Raw genomic sequence first — 23,063 nt, 5'->3', positions numbered from 1 at the left:
CGCGCAAACAGAAACAATGGCGGCAGTTGGAAGCGGGTATCGTCACGGAGCATGAGCCTTTCCTGTGTAAGAGAGAAGAAAAGAGAAGAGACAAGCAACGTCCAGCGCTTCCGCAAAGAATGCATTCACCCACCCCTAAATCGTGTTACTTCAACAGTCCCAACCAGGCGCCTTACCCACTTATTCTTTTGTTTCCTGTACCAACCCAGTAAGGCCCGACGAGGGGTGGGCGGTTTCGTGTGTTTGGCAGTTACGTGTACCGGTCAGCTTGAACCATTGTGTCTCATGAGCTAAGTGGGCGCCCTGAGGGGACTGGAGACGGGGGGACGGGAGTTAAAGCAACCGCAGTGGAGAGCATTAGTTATTCAGGACCAACCCTTGTAATCAAAAGGCTTGATGCAGGAACTCTGGGCGGTTCAGCAGAGAAATGGGCGATGTATGTGGAAAGCTTTACGATAGAAGCCTGTCTGGGCTAACCGCTGGAGAGACTATCTGATGCGGTTTATGTGTGAGATGCGACATGGGTAGCTCACACGAGCGGAGTTTCAGTGTCCCGTCGTGTGCGGGTAGATTATTCAGCACGGGTCATGCGGGTTTGGAGTTGGATCTTCCGGATTTATGTCTAGGCCCCCGAGTGCACTGCGTGGCTGCTCTGGATTCGAGGCGTGCATTTTGCTGGGTGGATGGATACATGAGGTGTGGAGGGATGCGCAACCAAGCGGCTGATCGCGGGCCAGAGTCGTCACTACGTATCGTGGCTTGGCCCTCCCGCCGATGACGTGCGTCATCGACCCGACCGGGCTAACATTTCTCTGAGCGCAACAAATGCCAGAAGCGGCGAGATTTTGCCTTGAGCACACTGTCCGGGCTCCGTGAGGCGCGAGAGCGCGACTAGATCGACGGGTGTGTTATATGTAGAGGCGCGTGCTCTTTTCTTCTTCTGTTTCCTCTGAGGAGCACACAGAGCAATAGTATTCTACCAACCGACACCATGGCGGCCGTACACGTGCTTGACAACTACTACCTTGCGATAACCTTTTTGATTACAGTTGCCTACCAACTCTTCTTCTTCGCGATAGCGTTTTCGCTAAAATTCGACAAACTCACTGATTTCGCCGGCGGGACGAATTTCATTCTTCTCGCTATCCTCACGCTTTCTTTCAGCGAAAATAGGGATGAGCCACGCAACATCGTCGTCTCGCTCTTTATTATGCTATGGGCGGCACGACTAAGCGGGTTCCTGCTTTTCCGTATCCTCAAGACAGGAAAAGACGACAGGTTTGATGACAAGCGAGATAAGTTTTGGTCGTTCCTGGGATTCTGGGTCTTGTGAGTGGATGCAGTTAGTCCTATCCTGAGAGGATGTTGTTTCTGACGAGAGCGTAGTCAAATGTTTTGGGTCTGGACCGTTTCATTACCCGTGACGCTACTCAACTCGCCGAATGTTACCAAGTTCAATCAGCCCGAGTTCGGGACGGGATGTGATATTGCGGGCGTTATCCTTTGGGGAATTGGATTCATTATGGAGAGCGTTTCCGACATCCAAAAGTATCGATTCCGCACTGCAAATGGAAGCGACGGCACGGTCTGCGATGTGGGATTCTTTGCGTGGACCAGGCATCCCAACTACTTCGGGGAGATCATTATTCAGTTCGGTGGGTCCTGGCGGTGCATATGTTCTTGGCGGAAGCTGACAGTTCCCAGGTATCTTCACCATTGCTGTGTCGCCAGCGGCGTACAACTACGTCTCGGGAGGTGCCTACGATGCCCTCTATGCGTCGATCCTCGGGCCTTTCTTCTTGACCCTGCTTCTCATGTTCGTATCAGGTCTTACGCTACAGGAACGCCCAGCAGCAAAGAAGAGGTATGAGAAGGGCAGCCATTGGCCTGAGTATGAAAGGTATCTCCAACGAACCAGCATCCTCATCCCCTTCCCACCGGCACTATACGCAAGGATGCCGGTATTTCTGAAGCGAACCCTATTCCTGGAGTTCCCAATGTACGTCTTCGATCCCGCCAAGCATGCAGACCAGAGCAAAGCGCAAGCCCAGTCTGCAGAAGACGGTCACGCCAGGTACAGCGATGACCAAAGCCTTACGTCTTGAGAGAATGCAAGCGATGGGGCCTTTTGTTCCGAGCTCTGAAATGTTACGATACCCATGTTCTGTCCCGTTTCCTATTAGTTTTATTAGGGTCTTAGGCCGTCGTATCACGTAGGTAATAATAATCACATCACCCTCGAGTTTCTAAACAAGCTCTGTGCCACATCGAGATATTGGGACGTTAAAGATGGCGCATTCTTGCTCCATTCAAATCTCAAGACGGTCAAGGTATGTGTTTGAAACAAGTATGGAAGGTGCGGCTCGAGTGTTTGGAAGAATGTGTGACGCCACTATGTTACACGTGCTGTGTTGGCTTGGTTTGGTTTCTGTGGCTCTACAAGTAACGGGGACTTGTGATTAGATAATGAGCTTATCATCGTGCCATGGTACTTGGATTTGTACCACGCTATGATGGCTAGGTATGTGAAATTATTTCGTCGTTCCTGCATAGTTGACGAAATTGCTGTGCCTGCGTCAGGATCGACGACCACCAGGATGGGCAGACAAACGTCAGTGGACCTCGTGCTTTGCAAACTTCTCCAATAGCATTTCCAAGTAAACCTTGTAACATCAGCCACGCTTCTTTGCCCGTGCATGTTCGCGTAAGATTGCCAGTCTCGAGGCTTGGAAACAGTGGGATGTAGGCGGCTTAGTCACTTGCAGAGCGAATCACTTCACTCTGGCTTATCAGGCGATCACCTCACGCCATCGCATAAACCACGTACACGGTACAATGAGAGGGCTGCGTGAAGACGCGACGCCGTCCCTCATTGTTGCAAATTGTCTTGGCCGAGCAAACTTCGTTGAATTACTTGCAGCCGTAGACAGGCCGATGCCTGGTTTGGATTGCGGGAGCTTATTTTCATCCCGCGCTGCCAATGGGTGCAAATGAGATTGCGTCATTGCAGTCTCTTGGAGGTTGTCTCCCGACTGAAGGAATGACTATAAGGGCTTTCTGGTCGCGTTGCGCTGGGCTGTTGGCATACTCTGGTTTACTCTCTCAGTCGTAACACCGGTTCTGTGCGATCTCGATCGTATACATTTTGAATTCAAGACACTCTCGAAGCAGCAAATAAAGAAAAGATGACTAGCACACCGATTCATTCCACTGGACGTGGAGGTCAGTCGCATCTTCCCAGAAAACGCGCATGTCTTGTAAAAGCAGAAGTTGACTGTTGTTCACGTAGGCGCTGGCAACATCGGCCAAGACGATACTGTCTATACCGACGGAGGCCTCGTTCGCGAAGGCATTCAAGGCGAATCTGTCGAAGGCGAATTCTCAACTGGCCGCGGTGGAGCTGGAAACATGGGCAAGTCGCCTCGTGTTGGCCCGCAGTCTGACGAAGGTCGCCCAGTCGACCTGGTACCCGAGATCAACCAGCGCAACCCACAGGAAGAGTTTCACACTGGAGTATGTGGCCTCTTTGTGCATGTATAGAGGACAAGGCTAATATGAATATAGAGAGGCGGCGCTGGCAACGTCTACAAGGAGAAGCACGGTGGTCACTCTCAGTCCCCAGACCGCCAGGGCTTCGGCGACAAGCTAAAGCATGCGCTTCACCTTGACAAGAAGAAGGAGCATGAGCACTCTCCTCTGGCGCAAAATGAGACGACCAAGTAGTTGCGATATACCCGGTTGCGCAATCTTGGTGGAGGAAATCATAATGTAGTGAGCGTTTGGACGTCAATGATACCACGAGTCGTAGTCTCCTTGTGCGAGGCGACCTTGTATTTGCTTGAGTAATATGTTTAGGTTGAATAAACGAACCCACTCTTTGAATGTACTCAGAAGTTCTCAATGCTGTAACGGTGACAGGGCTTGTACCAGCCAGCCCTGACTAGAATAGTGGGGTGAAGACCATCCGCCCAGACCACGTGGGGTAAGTAGCTTCGCGGTCGCCCAACGCGTCATTTGGGCATTGAGAAAAACTCTCAACTTTGGCGCCTCAAAAAGAGAGAGAGGCACATTCTTTAAAAACGCCATAATGAGCTCCAATGTACAGGATCCAGAGGCCCTCGTGCACTCTGATGACCCAAGCCACCCGGCAAACCACATTTGCACGCTTTGCGCAAAGTTCTACAACTTGGGCTGGGTATGAGGATTCCTCCCGTGAAATTGGGGGTCAGCAAGTGAAGAGGCGCTTTTCTGACTGCATGGCTAACAATGGGAATTGCGCCAGGTGACAGGCACTGGCGGAGGAACAAGCATACGCCATGAAGACAAGATATACATTGCGCCGAGTGGCGTACAAAAGGAACTCATGAAGCCTACCGACATGTTTGTCATGGACTTCAATAGTAAGGAGTACCTCAGGAGGCCACAGGTACAGATCACACATTTTCACATGAGATTGGTGCGCACATCTGATTTCCACATTCAAGGTCCTCAAACCCTCGGCCTGCACCCCACTGTTTATGGCAGCCTTTGAGCGCGGCGCCGGATGTTGCATCCACACGCATTCGCAATGGGCAGTACTCGTTACTCTCCTCGTCGAGCGCGACTTCGGCAAGGACGCATGCTTTGAGATTGAGGAGATTGAGCAAATAAAGGGTATACCAAAGGGGCGGGGCAAGCAAGGAAACCTGGGCTACTACGACCGGCTGCGCATCCCGATTATCGAGAACACGGCGCACGAGGAGGATTTGAGGGAGAGCTTGGAGGAGGCGATGGAAAAGTACCCGGACTCGTATGCAATTTTGGTGCGGAGACACGGGATTTATGTCTGGGGCGATAATGTGCACAAGGCCAAAACGCAGTGCGAAAGTATCGATTACATCCTGCAGCTCGCGGTGGAAATGAAGAAGCTGGGGCTGCCATGGACGAAGTAAAGCGGTGGCATGGCCTGGCTCTTTTGTCAGTCTGAGACGGATGAGACGAAACCGGCGCCGGGGATATTACTATTGTCTGCCGGTCAATTAGGTATTCAAATCTCATGTCAAAGGCCTTGTTCGAATCGTGACTCTGTAGCCTTCTTCCTGGTAGCGCATGAGTTGTGGCCAAGACACTGACAGTTGACGGGCCCGTAGTCTAGTCGCAGGCATTGGCGTCAGTATCTAATAATTGTCAAGGCGTATGAAGGAGAGTCGGCGGCGAGTACTGGAGTTGGGAGCGGAACCGGCGACGGTCCTAGCAGGGATGTAGAATGCGGGACAGCAGCCGCGGACGTCCGCCTATACGCGACTGGCCCCCCAAGCTCTATCTGGCCAGTTGAGCCTACTGCACGGCACGGCACTGCACTGTTGGCGCTGTCTGTCATCGCATTGCCAATCTTGCCATTGTATTGTTGCACACTGCCTCTGTCACCTCCTACGCCGCTCCTTGGGGTTTGATTCTTGACTTTGTGTCTTGATTGGGTTGGGGAGCCTCCGCCATCGCGGCGCATCGACGTGTGTTTCAGGTCCGTCAGCGTCATTGGGTCCGGTGCTTGAGGCTGTGAATTGTCGACTCGCCAGTTGTTCTCCAACATTCGCGCCTTCTCTCCTCCATCAACACACGCGTCTTACCGTCGCCTCTATGCACCATGAAATACATTAAGGGCCTTTTGCTGCCCGCCCTGCTGGCACTAGCACCCTCGCCCGCCACCGCAAAGGACGACCCGCTCGTCGTGCCGACGCCCTTCAAAAATGAGCTTGTCAACCTCATGTACTTTGACGATTCTGGAGTCGCCTTGGTACAAGAACTCGACACGGGCAAGATATACCGCTCGCACGATGCTGGCAAGGGCTGGGAACAATTAAAGGATATCCAGGGATTAGGCATCATCAAGAATCCATTCGACAACAAGGTGGCGCTGGTACTGAGCGAGAAGAAGCACTGGATTACATTTGACCAAGGAGAAACATGGAAAAGTTTCGAGACGGAACTTGCACCTTCGCCGGCAGGTCCAGTGGGTTGGCACGCGCAGGACAACAAGAAGATACTCATCAACGAGATTGAGAACTGCTTTACGGCGCCGTGTCTCGGAAGGGTATGCGTCTTCTGAGATTACTACAAGTCGCATTGCTAATCTGCGGCAGACATACTACACCACCGATGGCTTCAAGACTGAGCCCAAGGGCCTGATCAAGGATCGCCGAATGTGCCAATGGGCCAAATCCTCGGAGAGATTTCTCCAAGGCGTCGACAAACACGATGACCGTATACTGTGTATCACAAGGGGAAAATACTCGGATAGATCCAAAGACTTTAGACTTCTCGTGTCAGACGAGTAGGTGGCGATAAATCAAATACGAGAGTAGGAACTAACAGAGCACAGCTTCTTCGAGCACATGGAAGAGCCCACCATGTCCTCTGGGCGTACTGTACAGGGCATGGCCAATATGGCCGTGGCTAAGGGCTACATCGTCGCCGCTGCCAAAGCCGAACATTCGAGCGAACTCGCGCTCTACGTAACCCAGGACACCGATTCCTGGCACCACGCCCAATTCGGTGACCACAAGATTGAAGAAGATGCGTACACAATTCTCGAGTCCACAAACTACAGCATACAAGTCGATGTCATGACATCCAAGTATGTCGCCATGGGCAATTTGTATACCAGCAACTCCAACGGAACATACTTTACCAAGAACGTCGAACACACCAACCGCAACGATAACGGATATGTTGATTTCGAGAAGATTGCAAATATCCAGGGTGTGGTGCTTGTGAATACGGTTGACAACTACAAAGAGGTTGAAAAGTCGGGCCAAACCAAGAAGCTAAAGTCGCGCATCAGTTTTGATGACGGCAGAACTTTTGAAAAGCTCACAGTCAAGGGTAAAAACGAAGAACTCCATCTGCACTCCGTCACCAATCTGCACAACAGCGGCCGCGTTTTTTCGAGCCCAGCACCAGGAATTGTCATGGGTGTTGGAAACACCGGGGAGTTCCTTGGCAAGTACACCGATGGCGACCTATATGTTTCCGATGATGCAGGTCTCACGTGGGAACTTGCGCTCGAGGAAGCTCACAAATACGAATTCGGCGACCAGGGATCCGTCCTCGTGGCAGTTTTTGACGAAGGTGACACTGACGAGATCAGATACTCGTTCAAACATGGACGAAAGGATACCTGGAAGAAAATCAAGCTTGACTACAAGATCCGCGCACGCGAACTAACGACGCTGCCCGATTCGACAAGTTTGAAGTTCATGCTGTACGGATCCAAGAAGAAGGATGGTGGCGGCCGCGAGCACGTCATCGTTCACCTTGACTTCACCGACATGCTCAAGAAGTGTGGAGACAGCGACTTTGATGCCGAATGGTCTGTGCGAAAAGACGCAGATGGGGCTGCAAGCTGTGTCATGGGCCATAAGCAGCTGTTCCGAAGGCGAAAGTGGGATGCTGAATGCTCTGTTGGCGAAGTTTTCAAAGACCCGGTTCCCACCTTCAAGCCTTGCGACTGCGACCAATTCCGGGACTACGAATGTGACTTTGGCTTTGCCCCTGTTGGTGAAGGCAAAGACAAGAAATGCGAGCCTGACGATTCGTTCAGCCTACCAAAGGGAGCTTGCGAAGGAGATGCCAAGACGTACAAAGGCAGTTCGGGCTGGCGAAAGATTCCCGGCAACCAATGCAAAGGTGAGACGGACAGAGACAAGCAGGTCGAGCGCGAATGCAAAGCCTCGGAGAAGCGGCCACCGCAGAGCAAAGAGATTACCAATGAAATCACCAAGTTTAAGGGTGGTGAGTTCGTGGAGCAGTACTACCTTGAGCGCAACACCCAAGGTGAAGACACTGGCAACGAGCGAAGCAAAGATGAGACAGTTGTCATGCTTACCGATGAGCGTACGGCCTACATATCGCACGACCACGGAAAGAAGTGGAAGAAGGCTATCGATGATGAAATTGTTAGAATCTACCCTCATCAGTACGAGAACAACAATGTCTATTTCCTGACTGCAGGAAAGAAAGTTTACTACTCCGAGGATCGCGGTCTCCATGACAGCATTCACTCGTTCAACGCGCCCGCTGTACCCAACAAGGAAATGCTGCCCATTATGCAGTTCCATCCCAAGCAAAAGGGTTGGATCATTTGGGTTGGCGGCAAGAACTGCGAAAAGGCGGGAGACAAAGAGTGCCACACTGTAGCCTACGTTTCACAGAAGAACGGCGAGGACGATAGCTGGGAGTCTCTTGTGCCATACGTCAAGAAGTGCATGTTTGTCTGGCGCGAGACTGGGCGCAGTGTCAAGGAAGAGCAAGTGTTTTGCGAACAACACACGAATGAGGAAACGAATGCCCCGCTGGAGCTCATCTCGAGTGACGACTGGTTCAAGAAGAAGGATGTCAAGTTCAAGTCGGTTGTGGAGTTCGCAACCATGTCTGAGTTTATCATGGTTGCGACCAAGGCTAAGGATAACAGTCTCCGCCTGGATGCCAGCTTGGACGCCAGCACCTTCGCCGAGGCCAAATTCCCTCCCAAGTTCTTTGACGTGCACCAGACTGCATACACGGTGCTGGATAGCTCTACGCACGCAGTCTTTCTGCATGTGACGGTGAACCCAACACGAGACCAGGAGTATGGTTCTATCATCAAGAGTAACAGCAATGGCACTTCTTACGTCATGAGCTTGGGCGGCGTCAACCGAAACAATGAGGGTTATGTCGACTTTGAGAAGATGCAGGGTCTTGAGGGTGTTGCTGTTGCCAATGTGGTTATCAACATTGCAGAGGTTGACAAGGGCAGCAAAAAGAAGAAACAGAGTCGTATCACTCACAACGACGGTGCCGACTGGGAGTCTCTGCAAGCGCCTGAGAAGGACTCTGATGGCAAGCCGTACAAGTGTGATGTGTCGAACAAGGACAAGTGTGGTCTGCACATTCACGGATACACGGAGCGTGCTGATCCCCGTGAAATGTATTCGTCTCCCACGGCAGTAGGCTTGATGCTTGCTGTCGGCAATGTTGGACCCGAGCTGACAACATTCGGCGAGGCCGACACCTTTATGACTACTGACGCGGGTATCACGTGGAGGGAAATCAAGAAGGGCACCTACGCGTGGGAGTTTGGCGATCAAGGATCCGTCATTGTCATTGTGCGACGAGGTGAAGACACGGACCACGTATACTACTCGCTTGACAGCGGCGTAGAATGGAACCTGTACAAGTTCTCTGACCACAAGATCCGGGTCGACGCTATCACAACGGTACCCAGCGATACGTCGCTCAACTTTCTTCTCTGGGGCAAAGACAGCAAGGAGCTTGTTACCGTCAATCTCGATTTCTCCGGTCTTCCAGAATTCAGCAAGGAATGCAAACTCGACGAGCACGATCCTACTCGCGGCGACTACGATCTTTGGAGTCCCCAGCATCCCCTTCAGCAAGACCAGCCTGAATGTCTGTTTGGGCACGTAGCCCAATACCACCGCAAGAAACGGGGTGTCAAGTGCCGGAACGCACAGCGCATTGATCAAATGCACGACATTGCACGCAACTGCTCTTGCACAAGGCGTGATTACGAATGGTGAGTTTTGATGACAATCTTGCAAGACAGAGGCTAATAGCATACCCACAGTGCATACAACTACGAACGCGACTCCAGCGGCGACTGCGTACTCGTACCTGGTCTCGAACTCCCAGACGCCTCAGCTGTCTGCAAGAACAAGGGCGTAAAAGAATACTGGTCCAACAGTCGCTTCCGCAAGATCCCACTGTCGACGTGCGAAGGCGGAAACGAATTCGACAAGACAGGCGACGTGCATCCATGCCCTGGCTTCGAAGAAGATTTCCAGAAGAAACACGGCATCGGAGGCTTCTCTCTCTTCCTCGCCATCGTACTGCCGTTTGCAGCCGCGGGCGGAATCGGATACTATGTCTGGCGCCACTGGGACGGCAAGTTTGGTCGTATCCGGCTGGGCGAGGGTGGCGGCAATGGCGTGTTTGATAGCGATGCGCCGTGGGTTAAGTGGCCCATTGCAGCGGTGTCAGGACTTGTGGCCGTTATTGCTGCGCTGCCGTTGCTAGCGGGCAGTGTGTGGAGGTGGGCTGCTGGGCGTATGGGCGGTGGACGTGGTGGATATGGGGGCTACGGCCGGACGTATACTTCTCGAAGCAGTTTTGCTCGTGGAAGAGGAGATTACGCGGTTGTGGATGCGGATGAGGGGGAGTTGCTGGGGGATGATGATAGTGATGATGAAGTTTAGGGGAGGAACATGGGGGGTTCTTTTGTAAGTGGTTAAGGGTTGTTGCTATGCTCTCTTTGTTTTCCCTTATTATTATTATTTTTCACATCAGAGTAAGGATGGGGAGAGTTGGTATGACAATGGACGGGAAACATGAGGGTAGTGATGTAAGAGGTAGAGACTGGAGTCTAGGTTTTTTTTTGCGACTCTTCATCATCATCAGACGACAAATGTCATGACGTTGTTAGAAAGCGGAAGCAAAGACAAACCAGGTTGGGCAGATACAATGTGTACTATGTATTGTATGAGTATGACTCTAAACAACACGCACACACGCACGCCGTTCTACCATGTACAACTTGTTTTCTTTTCGCACCCTTGTTTTGCTTGGACCCATAGATTACGATCATCTACAAGCAACAAAACATGAAAGGGAAAACAAAAAAGAACACCAGGTTCTGAAGCAAACGCAAACTGCCCCCCCACCCTCTTCCATGCACGTAAGACGGGTCGGCAGTAGTAGCGGACAAAAAGAAAACTAGGTTGAACGTTTCATCCAGCAAACCCCCGCGCCTCCGGTCAAGTTTCACCTCACATCACCATTATTTATTTTTATGTATAGTATAACTACACAAACTTATACTTGTACTTTGCCACAGTTTTATTTTGTTTTCCCACGTTCACAAATAGTGCGGGATGGATGGATGGAATCACAAAAAAAAAGAGACAAGTCTAAGAAGGGGGGGGGGGGGGGGGGGGGTTGGGATGGAGGGGCTGGCAAAGACGGGCGGGTTTCATAATGGCAAAACGCGCGCGCGTAAGACTCAGCAGCACTTTATGGATCGTGTTTTTGTAGTTTACGTGTTTGGGGATACACGAAAAAAAAAGAAGGGTGAGGTAGAAAGGTCGGGAGGGGATTTCCGAAGGAGTAGGTTAATAGGTAGGTAAATTGCATCTTTGTTCGATTTTCTCGTACAAGGGATGAAGGTTCAGAGGGTACTGAAAAAAGTAAATACTGGTGTTTTGGATGAAGATGGGGGTGGGAGAGGGGTCCGAATTGTCCTTTTTAAACATGTTTGTCTGGTTTAGAGTGGGGGGGGGGGGGGGGAGAAAGTCATAGAGAGGGAACAAATGACTAGGATGGAGGAAGGATATAGTGGGTTTGCCGCGCGTTCGGACGAAAAGAATGGGCATTCTAGAAGAATCGGAAAGGGAACATGGAATATATTGGGTGTTTGTATCAGAATAGATGGGAGTCAAGAACGAACTAGCTCTGGGCGCCCGCTAGTGCGTGGTGTTGTATACGGATTGGGGAGCACCCCCCTCCCCCCTGGAGTTTACTGTGTGTTCTCGCTCGCTTGGGAGGAAGAACTAATAGTAGGCCCAAGTTCGCTCTCGGGAAAAGACTTGACATAAATATAAAAATGTGGTCCATGCTGATCAACTATACCTTTTAGCTTTCGGTTGGAAGAAAAAAACAATAGTTTTACGTGATTTTTTGTGGAGTAGCTACTACTTAGAGCGAATTCTGATTGGGTTTTTTCTCACTCTCTCTTCGCTAACAGGCAATAGGAAAGCAGCCGGCAAGGGCACATGGTTTTTGGCGTTGTGTTTCACGCGCCGCCGGAAACTGGGGCTAGGGGATTGGGGCTAGACTGGAGTGGGAAGGGGGTGGTAAACGCGCCGCCCGGAACTAGCCACGAGTGCGGCGCAGATAGATTGGAGGGCGTACGAGTTGGTGCGACCAAGGGGGGAAGTCTCCACCCAATGCCGCTCGCTCGCTCGCTCGTTAGGTGGAGGTGAGGCGCAGGCATTGGCGGGCCGGGGTATGCATGTGGTTGGTAGACGAATAGAGTCAGGCCGGCGCAAATAGAGTGGGTGTTTGGTCCCGCTCTCCGTTTTATGCGAGGGTCCGGTTGAAGGCATGGCTGGAGGTGGGCATGCGGTTTATGCGACCGATTGCTGTTGCGCTGTCCATTTTACTGCTGGTTTGCAGGTCTGACTGAGGCTGCAAAGGGGTGCGGGAGATGATTGGTGGTGGTGGGCGAGAATCGTTTTCTCATGCATGCCATTTTGCGCCTCGAAACCAGTCTATCGGTCTATGGGTCGCACGAGTCGCGTACGAAACGGGCAGGGGGAAGAGCGACAGGCAGCGAGGAAGAACGGACATGGGGGAGTTGTCCTTTACACAGTAGACACTCGACCTGCAATACGACAATGGCCGTGGTTGTGCAGGCGGCCGGGAGCTAGTTTTGGGGTACCAGAGACGGCAGTGGTCAGTAGTAGTAGGGTCCGCCCAAGGCCAATTCTCCGGGGACGCGACCAAGGCAGAATGGAAACGGGTGGTACGAGAGCGGGCGGTCGGTGGTGTCGTCAGTGAGGCGTGAAACGGTTCGCGGGCGTGAGTGGGTGTTTGGTTTTGGGCCTGTCGGATGCTGTCAGCTGGGCAAGTCATGCCAGACGGACGGGCGTCAGGGCATGGAGAGGGTGTGTGTGTGCATGAATATGCGGCGCCCAGACGCCCCGCGGCTACTTACTTACTATGTACAGTGGACAAGAGGCGAGATGAGATGGGCCAGCACATGGACGGGCCTGTCTGCTTTGGGCAGTGCGGCGGCCGACCCACGCCGTTTCAGAGGCTCAGAGGCCCACGGCCAACGGGCGCCTCGACGGCTCAGGTTGCGCTGTTCTGTTCCTGCTCGCCCGGGCCCAATGTCACTCGCTGCCAAGCTCCACGCCCTGTTTCAGACCCTCCCGCCTCTATGCTGCCCTTGGCCACCAGCGCCTGGACGATGCGACGCGACAAGACCACTACATCAACCATGGCGCTCCCTCTGCTCGTCTCCTCCCACGCCCGCCCGCTCTCTTCTCCCGCTCTCTTCCATTCATTAAGAGTTGACTCTCTCGCTTGCTTCGCCAACTGCTTCATTCACTCCCCCCACGCCTCTCCGGCTTCCATTCACTCCCTCCCTTGCTTTCTTTTCCGCGTGCTGGCACGTCTTGGCCGATACGTCAATCACCTCAGACCTTTTGCCTGACACACGCCTGGCCCTGTACGTATACCCTCCAATGCCGTCCAGCCGTATACCCACACGGCCTCCGTGGGGCTTGTCCACCTACAGCGTCTCACTTGAATGCCGCTTGCTATTGTGTGCTTCTTCTATACAATGCCCTCTGCTCCCCTTTCACAGCCATCATTCTCCTTGTTGCTCTAGCGTTTGGCTTGGTTGTTTGTCTACAGTAGAGCTGTCACTAACACCGCCACAGTGCACTTGCATTCACCTGGACCATCAACAATCCTTCAATTCCTGCTCTCCCTTCAAGCACTTTTATTTTTCCCCTTCAGGACAGGATCCATTCTGTAATTCACCATGAAGTCCTTCTTTACCCTTACTGCTAGCCTCTTGGCGGCTAGCTCCTCACTCGTTGCTGCTTTCCCCAGCCCAGGCTTCATCAACAAAAACACCCTCCCTAGCAACCACTCAACAGAGGTCAAGGAGTACATTGTCACTTGGTGGCGTAACGAGACTGTGCCCGAGCCCATTGAAAGGTACATGGATGCCCTTGAGCTCAACAAGAATGGCGATGCAATTCTCTTCGAGTCGAGCCCAGGCGTCAACCCCCGTGTTGTTGTTCTCAAGATGTGTGACGACCATGCTGCCATCTTCAAGAGCATGGCCGAGATCAATGTCGTCGAGGAAAAGGCACAGGTCAAGTCGTTTGTCGAGCAGCGTGATGGCTCCCCATGGGGTCTCGAGCGCATCTCTAGCGCCCAAGGCCCCTCGGGCTCTCCCCAAGGCCAGGACTTTACCTACTCTTTCAACGACTCTACGCTCGGTGCTGGTGTCGATATCTACGTCATTGACACTGGTGTGCGGACTTCCCACGCTGTCTTCACTGGTCGTGCTTCCCAGGGTTTCACCGCTACCGGTTCCTTTGTCGACGGTGACGGCCACGGCACTCACTGTGCTGGTACTGCTGGTGGCGCCAAGTTTGGTGTTGCCCAGGGTGCCAACATCATCGAAGTCAAGGTTCTCGGAGACGATGGATCTGGTGCTTCTTCCGACACCATCAGGGGTATGGACTGGGTCGTTGCCAGGCACAACAAGCGCAAGACTGAGCCCGGCTTCGTTGGTTCCATCATGAGCATGTCATGGGGTCTCCAGGGCTTTGCCAGCTCCGTCGATGAAGTCATTGCTGGTGCCTCTGACGCCGGTATCCACGTCTCCGTCGCCGCTGGAAACGACGGACAAGACGCCTGCGGCAGCACTCCCGCCCATCTCGGCGGCGCAAACTCCAACGTCGTAACCGTCGGCTCCATCAATATCAACAACGAAATCTCCAGCTTCTCTAACAATGGTCGCTGCGTCGACATCTACGCCCCCGGCGAGCAAATCCTCAGCTCATGGTCCACCGGCGACAACGTCATCAACTTCCTCTCCGGCACTTCCATGGCCTGCCCCCACACCACCGGTGTCATGGCCGTTCTCATGACCCAGGACGTTGCAGGCCTCGGCCAGAACCCCGCCGCCCTCAAGGCCAAACTCCTCGCTACCGCCCGCAAGAACGACATCTCGGGTAACCTCGCCGGCAGCGCTAACCTGCTCCTCAGCAACGGCGTCAACGGAAACGTCGTCCAGCGTCTCGTCAAGAACTACGTTGTCCCCGACCACAGCGGCCTCAACGGTAGCCCTGCTGCTCGCGCCGCCGCCCGCGTGGCAGAGGCCGCTCCTATCGACAAGCGCTTCGAGCTTCACTCGCGTGATGTCCAGCTCCGTTTTTAAGAAGATGAAGTAGAACTTTAGCCTAGTGTGGGCTTTTTACTACCATCCACCACCCCCAACCCAAAAAATGAGAGTTTTTTTTAGCGAATTGTTTTGCATATAATACCCCATCTCTCTCTCTCCCTCCAAAAATACTCTCAGGACGAAAAGTCGCCTCTTTTTTGTTTTTTAGTGTATGTATTTCTTATTCTTGTCTCTTCTTACAAAAAAGAGAGAGAAAGAGAGTCAGCCAGCGAAATATACATAAACCCAGCCCATCTTCTGTCTTTCTTGTCCATCACACACAATCTTTCGCAAAGCGTTCCGACCTAATCCTTTTGGTTTTTTTGGGGAGGGGGCATCAGCGTGGAGTATTACAATGGGCACAGACTATCTTAATTTCGTTGTCAATACTTACTTATTTTTTTCTTTCCCCATACCCCCCCTTCCCTGGGGTGCGTTCATGGGGAAAAAAGTGCAAAAACCAAAATCAAATCATCCATCCACAAATAAAGAAAAAAGGGCGCAGCACTGCGGCAAACTCGTGTATAACGTGGCTACTTTACTCTGATACAAACCATCCCCTCCCCCCTTCTTCCTTCCAACACCACGTACACCACCTTACGTAGCCCCCCTGTTCCCGAATCGCCAAGCAATCTACATGTTATATACTTACGGAAATTATAGAAAAACCTTCTACATCAAGTATATCCATATATCATAAATTCCCCTTCTTACGGTGCTGCATAAACCGATTGAAACAGCTTACTTACATCAAACCCCCGCCCCCCCCCCCCCCCCAAAAGAAAAAAGCGCCAAGTCACCGACAAACCTATACCGTTTCAACCCGAACTTCGTTTATACAACCTGTCACAGTTGTAATCTGTAATCATTCCCAGGGTTTGGAAAGCCAAGCGCCTGGCTCTTTCTTTCTATTGTGGGCCCACATGTTAGGACATGTGGGGGTGGAGGGATAAAATCCCTGATTCAAAAACGCTTAGGAAAGACGGGGTAAGGGGGTTGTTGTTGTTGATGTGGCGGCGGGGGGGGGGGGGGGGGGAGGGGGAAGAGATTCGTAATATGTGGGTTGTGTTTAAGGCTGGTTGTTATTTGTCTTATTAGTGCATTGTAGGAGAGACATATCTTGGTAAGTTTTGTTTGTTTGTTTGTTTGTTTTTTTTTAAAAAAAAATTTTTCTCTCTCCTTTGGAACATGTACCAAGTAGTAATTTACCATCATTGTTGTAGCACACTACTACTACTACTACTACTACTACTACTACTATTTACGCTGACGTTACAAATTCCTCACAGTTGTCGCCCTCTCATATGAAAAAAAACATAAATCCCACCAAGCCAATCAATGAGCACTAAAGACATTTGTGTGGTTAACCGCCCTGGTTTCGCGCGCTTACGTATACATGTATACGTCTTAACTACCCCTTACGTGGGCGCTTACAAATTTCTCATTAGCAAAATACGACTCCTTGTCCAACCGCATCTTCCCCTAATCATACGCCAATCGCCAAGTGTTTTACCATAATCACAATCACTCCTACCCCAGACAGCTTCCAAATACAACCTGGGCTTAAAACTTTATTTCACATTTCTCAACTATTTTGATACTTTCAAACATGCTAAAACATGCACAGCCAATCCCCACTCATCAGCAAATGTACATAAAATACAAAAACATTTATCTTCCTCTTGTTGCCGCAAAACCCCACTTTCTATCTTTTATAGTCTAGTAGGTACGCTTGAATGGTGGCACAGCCTTGCACTCGGCCTCGTCTAGCGTGGTACCAGTTACCGCCCTGTAGCCAAGCTTGGTCTCGCCATGTGGCTGCTTCTGCCACGACAGTGTGTGCTTCATCCACTGCTCGTCGTCACGGTCGGGGTAGTCCTCGCGGGCGTGGGCACCTCTCGACTCCTTGCGGTTGGCCGCAGATTCAGCAGTCTGAACAGCGCAAGTGAGCAAGTTTCGCAGCTCAAGCGTCTCGACAAGGTCGGAGTTCCAGATCATGCTGCGGTCCTTGATGCCAACGTTGACAAAGTCGGCATCAACCTCGCGGATCTTCTTGACACCCTCGTCGAGCGACTCTTGTGTTCGGAAGACGGCGACATCAGTCTGCATGACCTTTTGCATTTGCAGGCGGACCTCGGCGGTGGACTTGGTGCCCTCGGAGGTGCGGACCTTGTCCAGGACGGCGATGGAATCGGCACCAGCATCGGCAGATACAGGGTCAGCCGTCTGACCAGGGCTGAAGTTGTCGCGGATAGTGTGGGAAACAGCACGACCAAAGACAACAAGGTCGAGCAATGAGTTGGCACCGAGACGGTTGGCTCCGTGGACAGATACGCATGCAGCTTCACCGCAAGCAAACAGACCAGGTACGACTTGGTCGTTACCCTGAGCGTCTTGAGTGAGAACCTCACCAGTGTACTTGGTGGGGATGCCACCCATGTTGTAGTGGACAGTGGGAAGGACGGGAATGGGCTGCTTGGTAACATCTACACCAGCGAAAATGGCAGCGGTCTCGGAGATACCGGGCAGACGCTCGTGGAGGACCTCAGGAGGCAGGTGGCTGAGCTGAAGGTAGATGTGATCCTTCTCAGGACCAACACCACGGCCTTCGCGGATTTCCAGAGTCATCGATCGGGAGACAACGTCACGAGAGGCAAGGTCCTTGGCGGTGGGTGCATAACGCTCCATGAATCGCTCACCCTCAGAGTTGAGAAGGTAACCACCCTCTCCACGGGAACCCTCAGTGATCAAGCATCCGGCGCCGTAGATACCAGTGGGGTGGAATTGAACAAACTCCATGTCCTGGTTGGGGAGACCTGCGCGAGCAACCATGGCCATACCGTCACCAGTACAGGTGTGAGCCGATGTGCAGCTGAAGTAGGCACGTCCGTAACCACCAGTGGCCAAAACGGTGTTCTTAGCGATGAAACGGTGGATAGTTCCGTCTTCCTGATTGTAGGCAACGACACCCTTGCAGACGCCATCTTCCATAATCAGATCGGTAGCGAAGAACTCAATAAAGTACTTGGTGTTGTGGCGGAGAGATTGTCCATAGAGGGTGTGCAGGAGAGCGTGACCGGTTCTGTCAGCGGCAGCACAGCATCGGTATGCCTGTCCGCCCTTTCCGTACTTTTGCGATTGACCACCAAAGGCACGCTGGTAACTACACCAAGTCAGCATGCTACTAGAAAATGGGGCTACGGGAAAGCGTACATCTTGCCGTCGTCGGTTCTAGAGAATGGGCAACCATAGTTCTCGAGCTCAATGACAGACTGCGGGGCCTCTCTTGTCATGTAGTGGATAGCGTCCTGGTCACCAAGCCAATCTGAACCTTTGACGGTATCGTACATGTGCCACCTCCAGTCATCCTCGTGCATGCTGTACATGTACGTCAGCCTATTCAGCCCGCCTATCACCTGCTGCTTATACGTACTTTCCAAGTGCCGCATTGATACCACCCTGCGCAGCTACCGTGTGCGATCGAGTGGGGAAAAGCTTTGAAATACAGGCCGTGTTGAAGCCCGCCTCAGCGAGACCGAAAGCTGCTCGCAGACCAGCTCCTCCAGCGCCAACAACAATGGCATCGTATTGGTGATCAATAACAGGGTACTTGCTGGAGATGAAGCCTGACGCCTCCTTTGCTCGCAGGTTCTCAGTAGCGATTATACGTTGGAAGGGTCGAGTTGAGGAGAAAGCACGTGTGCTTGGGCGGAAACTCCTCGCGAGCTATTGCGGGGAACATTAGCCATTGAGTAATTGAGGAGCAGTGCGAGCTTGCAGGGCATCTAATGGCAACGTCTGGGGGTGCCGAGGTGGTAGCCCGCCATGCGACTGTCTGCCAGAGCCATGTGGGATGTGGCACACGCCTCGGTGCGGTGGATGCCACTCGTCGGCTGGCAACGAGTGATTGAGAAGGCTCGCAGTAGACTTACCTGGCTCGCAAGCTGCGTGCGACGCATCCTGAGGCAACTCATATTGGCGGTAGCCGAAGAGTGAAGGACTGGCGGAGGGGCGAGAGGTCCTGGGGGTTTGATGTTGGAGGTCGATGATGGCAGTTGCGACCGACCCTCTACTTACAAACTAAAATCGGCCAGCGCTCATTGGATCGGTAAGCCTCGGCTGCATTGTCGCGCAAGTACCTGCCATCCCGACTTTTCTTCTTGATGCCGTGATGAACGTCTGCCTCTCCGTCTGGACTTTTGCACACATGCATAGTACATACAATGTATACGAATGATTCTGCATCGCGCTATATTGCCAAGCTATCTTGCATGCGACATTACACATTGAGAGCGCCCGCCCATGCAAATTGAATACGCTGAGATGAATGCTCAATTTCGGCTACATCTACAAACCTGCTATGCACCACGTTCTCTACTCAAGGCCAAGTCGAGGACTTATGTTGGCAACAAAGCCTAGGCGTACTGTGGCCACTACCGTTAACCGGGTCAGCCCACGACCCATTTCCTGGCCCGACAACTGTTGCCGTTGCCGCTCAAGATATGAAGCTCAATTCGTCGGCGTCATAGACGTTCTCGACTGATCACATGGCCGCCCCAACCATGAATTAGGGAAACCCCCCGGCTTTTTCAAACCCACGCAGAGCCGCCACCGTAACGGGAGTCTGGGGCTCATTGTTACTCTTGGCAGGGTCAAACATTATTCTTATCTGTAATCGCGAGTCTCTCCAGATGGAGCTGCGAGCAGTGGAATCTACATTTAACGCCTTTGGATCACTGAAACTCTGCGCAAATTCAAACATAGATGCTTATCCATCTTTTCTTGGCCGAAGCTTCTCTAGTGACTGCAGAAGAGGCGGGGGCGGAGGCGAATGTAAAGTGGTTAAAGTACACCCACTCCGGTCCGAACTATGTACAATCGTGGGTCTATGCTAGTGTTAGTATATGTAGAGAAGCCCTCTAAAAACGAGGATTACGTACAACATCTCACGGTTGCCAAGTACCTATGATATAGTTACTGCGACCACGGAATGTACAGCAGCTGCCAGGAAGGGAGCCAACGCATTGTTAGACGATTAGAATAGGCACTATGAGAACACAAAGGGTACTTACATCTCGTGCAATAATGCCCGTCGAGAAGTAGAACACAAGTATGCAGGTGCTATACGAGAATCTCATCATAGTTGCACGCAGAGTGCAAATGATCCCAATTGGGAATTGCGTTGAGGGGTTGTGTATAGTAAAGGAAAGAGAATACCAATGGATACAAGAAAGCCGACAGTATAGGTCTCTTCGTTTCTTCAAGGATGAGACAATATGGAAGACTATGGGATAAACAAAACAATCAAAGCTAATATATGTAAGGCCTGCTCAAGATACGAGGCGGCCGTGGTGCGATAAGTACAGAGGGTGCTTTCAAAAGTTCTTGTGGACCACGGCCAATTAGCCAGTCAATCAGAGCGAATATTTCTCAAGTAAGCAAGTACTCATGATTTTGGTGAGCAACTAGACCACTTGCACAAACTACGGTAGTAAGGCACCTTCTCCACTCCCATGAACCTCTCTCGTATTCTTAGCTCGACATTGCTAACTAATAAAGTTAAATCTGTCTTCTGTACGCGAGTATGGGCTGACAACCCTAATGCTCTCTAAAGATAGTTACAGACAGAAAGTTTGCATTACGAGGTTCAATCCTAGTCGTCTGACAAACTGTAATCGTCATGAAGACAGAGCTATTATCGTAAAAGTAGCGTTCCTAGCTACTATGTGAACGCAACCTCAGGTTTGCAAAGATAAAACCTCTAGTTTTGAAACGTTAATTCAAGGTAGTAACGAACTATACATCTAGGCAGTCTCTCCTCATAAACGGCAAGATCGCTAAAAACACATCCTCTTGGACGTATGCTGTTGACAGCACTTAGCACTGACTATTCTAGCCAGACAGTAGCAAAGTAAGCAGTAGTGCTAACAGTCTTTTAGAAAGGTTGTCGGCGACTGAGTTAGATATCACTATGTTGCCACTAAAGCCAGATTCCTGATCCTAGGTGACGGAGCCAGCGGGGCCTATATGCTCAGGGAGCTATCGCCAAGGTATACCGTGACTGTATTCAATGCCGATACAAGGGCATCACCATTACATTGATTCCACAGCAACAGCATCCTCTGCCGTGCTATCCTCTTTCTCACCGGAAATCCCATCACTACAAATAAGGCTCACATCCTACAGGCCGACACTGATTTGACGACTATGTCTGGCCACCAACAGCCTGAACCCTTCGGCGCAATGACCTAACCACACACTGATCATTTGCCCCCAAACCCGTCCTAAGCAATACCCAACAAAAGTATACATGTCACTCAAGACTCAAAAGCACATATTCATGAATTGGGGAATCGTTGAATTTTTGTTCAATCGCTCATGACTGGCATCCATGTTATAGACCTATCCCGTGCGCCAAAGCCCATGAGAAGAAATGCATGCACTCCGTACCACAACCACAACCTCAAGCTTCTTAAGATGAAGCCTGGAGGTCCTTCTTGAGGACACCCTCGTATTGCCTCTTCTCCGCCGGTGTCTGGTAAGCACCGTGACCGAACTTGGAAGAGGTGTCGATCCATTTGAGCTCGACCTTCTCCAGCGCTCTCCTGCTGGTGTGGGTGAACATGGACTTGCGCAGGGTCATGACGCGCTTCTTAACACCAGGGCAGGCACCCTTGAGGAGGATGTAGTCGTTCTTGACCTCACCATAGCGGACGAAACCACCCATACTAGAACATGTTAGCTACAATTTGTTCAATCGTTGCAAAGGCCTGTAGCTTACGGAGTGATGCGCTTCTTGGAGACGTCAAAGTCGGTGGAGGCGTTACCCTCGTCATCGCCCTTGCCAATACGGTAGATCTTGTGGTTGACAGAGGTACGGTGGTGGTATCCGTCCTGACCAGCACGGGCAACAGTCCACTGGACGTGGGCAGGGTGCCAGGCACCGATACAGGCGACCTTGCGGAGACCCTTGTGTGTCTTACGCGGGAGCTTCTTGGTGCCCCAACGGGAGGTGACACCGTTGAATCCCTTACCCTTGGTGACGGCGATAACGTCAATCATCTCGTTGTCCTCGAAGACTGAGGTGATCTCAATGGGCTTCTCGAAGAGACCGTGGCCGAACTCGACCTTGTCGGCAACGCTGCCACCGTTGACCTGGATCTCCATAAGGTGGGCCTTCTTCTGCTGAAGTGGGGTCTTGGAGATCTGGGTGTGGGCGAGGACACGGACGACAGTGCAGTACTTCTTGATGCGCTCGAGCTCGCGGGTGATGGACTGGCCGTTGTTCTCGGAGTGCTTCTTGGCGTACTTGGTGAAGGCCTTCTTCTTGCTCTTGTACCAGTTGCGGTAGAAGCGACGCTTGACCTCGTCGCTCAGGTGCTCAGCCCAGACAGTGGTGAGGGAGCGGAGACCACGGGGAGTCTCGATGTAACCGACAAGACCGACAGCAATCATCTGTGCGTGTGTTAGCCCTGGCTCCCAATTGATTCTGCAGGCGTATGCGTACGGGAGGAGTCTCGATGACGGTGCAGGCCTCGACGATTTCCTTCTTGTGCAGCTTGGCACCCGGGCGGTCCAGGTCGCGGACAATCGTGGTCATACCAGCCTTGTAGCCCATGGCAGCCGTCAGGTGGACGGGCTTCTTCGGGTCATCCTTGGGGAAGCTGGCCACGATGGTGAGCTGGGTGTCGAACTTTTGGCGGCAGCGACAGTAATTACCTCTTGACCTTACCGCGGTGACGGGAGGCGCGCTTTCGCGGCAAGAAAGCCAGAGACCCGTGGCGGGGGGCTTCGAACTTCCTGTGGGACATGGCGAGTTCGATGTGCTGCGGTTAGTAGAGTCGAAGTTGTCGAAGAAGTTCAATTGAGCGAGGCCGACGAATATTGTTGTGGGCGGAGCGAGTGGACGGGGCTAGCTGCAAACGGCAAGGCGTGGTTTCCGTGGCCCGGAGGGCTTGGCGGTTTGGAGGTTGGACAGCCCCCCCACTAAGAGTGAATCGAGGTATCACCTAACACGCTCTGTCTCCGTACCTGCGCTGTTGCTGCTTGCGTTGTCGCCCGCCGCCGT

The 23,063-nt window shown here is 52.1% G+C and overlaps 7 protein-coding genes across 7 annotated transcripts; 5 read left to right on the top strand and 2 right to left on the bottom strand.

The window, feature by feature from the left end:
- The first annotated feature begins 951 nt into the window (after nt 1-951).
- PSV08DRAFT_201494 (uncharacterized protein) lies at nt 952-2,248 on the top strand. Its single transcript, XM_014225974.2, has 3 exons — nt 952-1,329; nt 1,387-1,655; nt 1,705-2,248. The coding sequence occupies exons 1-3, from the start codon at nt 992-994 to the stop codon at nt 2,103-2,105; spliced, it is 1,008 nt and encodes a 335-aa protein (XP_014081449.1). The 5' UTR covers nt 952-991; the 3' UTR covers nt 2,106-2,248.
- Nucleotides 2,249-3,068: 820 nt separating this feature from the next.
- Nucleotides 3,069-3,886, top strand: PSV08DRAFT_361794 (uncharacterized protein). The gene is made up of 3 exons (XM_014225973.2): nt 3,069-3,222; nt 3,290-3,513; nt 3,565-3,886. The coding sequence occupies exons 1-3, from the start codon at nt 3,186-3,188 to the stop codon at nt 3,721-3,723; spliced, it is 420 nt and encodes a 139-aa protein (XP_014081448.1). The 5' UTR covers nt 3,069-3,185; the 3' UTR covers nt 3,724-3,886.
- A 138-nt stretch (nt 3,887-4,024) lies between these two features.
- PSV08DRAFT_293713 (class II aldolase/adducin N-terminal) lies at nt 4,025-5,048 on the top strand. Its single transcript, XM_014225972.2, has 3 exons — nt 4,025-4,195; nt 4,283-4,426; nt 4,485-5,048. Exons 1-3 carry the CDS (start codon nt 4,088-4,090, stop codon nt 4,929-4,931), a joined length of 699 nt encoding a protein of 232 aa, XP_014081447.1. The 5' UTR covers nt 4,025-4,087; the 3' UTR covers nt 4,932-5,048.
- A 358-nt stretch (nt 5,049-5,406) lies between these two features.
- PSV08DRAFT_39844 (uncharacterized protein) lies at nt 5,407-10,502 on the top strand. Its single transcript, XM_014225971.2, has 4 exons — nt 5,407-6,070; nt 6,120-6,310; nt 6,359-9,550; nt 9,602-10,502. Exons 1-4 carry the CDS (start codon nt 5,624-5,626, stop codon nt 10,227-10,229), a joined length of 4,458 nt encoding a protein of 1,485 aa, XP_014081446.1. The 5' UTR covers nt 5,407-5,623; the 3' UTR covers nt 10,230-10,502.
- A 2,604-nt stretch (nt 10,503-13,106) lies between these two features.
- Nucleotides 13,107-15,480, top strand: PSV08DRAFT_222222 (peptidase S8/S53 domain-containing protein). Its single transcript, XM_014225970.2, has 2 exons — nt 13,107-13,261; nt 13,476-15,480. Exon 2 carries the CDS (start codon nt 13,580-13,582, stop codon nt 14,990-14,992), a length of 1,413 nt encoding a protein of 470 aa, XP_014081445.1. The 5' UTR covers nt 13,107-13,261; nt 13,476-13,579; the 3' UTR covers nt 14,993-15,480.
- Nucleotides 15,481-16,557: 1,077 nt separating this feature from the next.
- Nucleotides 16,558-19,022, bottom strand: PSV08DRAFT_293677 (FAD binding domain-containing protein). Its single transcript, XM_014225969.2, has 4 exons — nt 18,928-19,022; nt 18,429-18,721; nt 18,209-18,373; nt 16,558-18,158 (listed from the first exon to the last, which is right to left on the bottom strand). The coding sequence occupies exons 1-4, from the start codon at nt 18,967-18,969 to the stop codon at nt 16,715-16,717; spliced, it is 1,944 nt and encodes a 647-aa protein (XP_014081444.1). The 5' UTR covers nt 18,970-19,022; the 3' UTR covers nt 16,558-16,714.
- A 2,313-nt stretch (nt 19,023-21,335) lies between these two features.
- Nucleotides 21,336-22,806, bottom strand: PSV08DRAFT_409402 (60S ribosomal protein uL3; the record flags this gene model as incomplete). Its single annotated transcript, XM_014225968.2, has 4 exons — nt 21,336-21,723; nt 21,777-22,450; nt 22,503-22,659; nt 22,715-22,806. The coding sequence occupies 4 exons, from the start codon at nt 22,804-22,806 to the stop codon at nt 21,468-21,470; spliced, it is 1,179 nt and encodes a 392-aa protein (XP_014081443.1). The 3' UTR covers nt 21,336-21,467.
- Nucleotides 22,807-23,063: the final 257 nt, after the last annotated feature.

This window comes from Bipolaris maydis (genome assembly GCF_028858645.1).
Source record: "Bipolaris maydis strain C4 unplaced genomic scaffold PSV08scaffold_6, whole genome shotgun sequence".
In the NCBI taxonomy this organism is placed as follows: Eukaryota; Fungi; Ascomycota; class Dothideomycetes; order Pleosporales; family Pleosporaceae; genus Bipolaris; species Bipolaris maydis.
This window is presented reverse-complemented; position numbering and strand designations above follow the sequence as displayed.

Coding starts and splice junctions, on each gene's coding strand:
- PSV08DRAFT_201494 (XM_014225974.2), top strand. CDS start 992: ATGGCGGCCGTACACGTGCTTGACAACTACTACCTTGCGATAACCTTT. Junction 1,330..1,386: donor TTCCTGGGATTCTGGGTCTT/GTGAGTGGATGC, acceptor ACGAGAGCGTAG/TCAAATGTTTTGGGTCTGGA. Junction 1,656..1,704: donor GGAGATCATTATTCAGTTCG/GTGGGTCCTGGC, acceptor GACAGTTCCCAG/GTATCTTCACCATTGCTGTG.
- PSV08DRAFT_361794 (XM_014225973.2), top strand. CDS start 3,186: ATGACTAGCACACCGATTCATTCCACTGGACGTGGAG. Junction 3,223..3,289: donor TCATTCCACTGGACGTGGAG/GTCAGTCGCATC, acceptor TTGTTCACGTAG/GCGCTGGCAACATCGGCCAA. Junction 3,514..3,564: donor AGGAAGAGTTTCACACTGGA/GTATGTGGCCTC, acceptor ATATGAATATAG/AGAGGCGGCGCTGGCAACGT.
- PSV08DRAFT_293713 (XM_014225972.2), top strand. CDS start 4,088: ATGAGCTCCAATGTACAGGATCCAGAGGCCCTCGTGCACTCTGATGAC. Junction 4,196..4,282: donor AGTTCTACAACTTGGGCTGG/GTATGAGGATTC, acceptor GAATTGCGCCAG/GTGACAGGCACTGGCGGAGG. Junction 4,427..4,484: donor AGTACCTCAGGAGGCCACAG/GTACAGATCACA, acceptor TCCACATTCAAG/GTCCTCAAACCCTCGGCCTG.
- PSV08DRAFT_39844 (XM_014225971.2), top strand. CDS start 5,624: ATGAAATACATTAAGGGCCTTTTGCTGCCCGCCCTGCTGGCACTAGCA. Junction 6,311..6,358: donor AGACTTCTCGTGTCAGACGA/GTAGGTGGCGAT, acceptor AACAGAGCACAG/CTTCTTCGAGCACATGGAAG. Junction 9,551..9,601: donor ACAAGGCGTGATTACGAATG/GTGAGTTTTGAT, acceptor GCATACCCACAG/TGCATACAACTACGAACGCG.
- PSV08DRAFT_222222 (XM_014225970.2), top strand. CDS start 13,580: ATGAAGTCCTTCTTTACCCTTACTGCTAGCCTCTTGGCGGCTAGCTCC.
- PSV08DRAFT_293677 (XM_014225969.2), bottom strand. CDS start 18,969: ATGAGTTGCCTCAGGATGCGTCGCACGCAGCTTGCGAGCCAG. Junction 18,722..18,927: donor GCACGCAGCTTGCGAGCCAG/GTAAGTCTACTG, acceptor TCCCCGCAATAG/CTCGCGAGGAGTTTCCGCCC. Junction 18,159..18,208: donor AGAACCGACGACGGCAAGAT/GTACGCTTTCCC, acceptor GACTTGGTGTAG/TTACCAGCGTGCCTTTGGTG.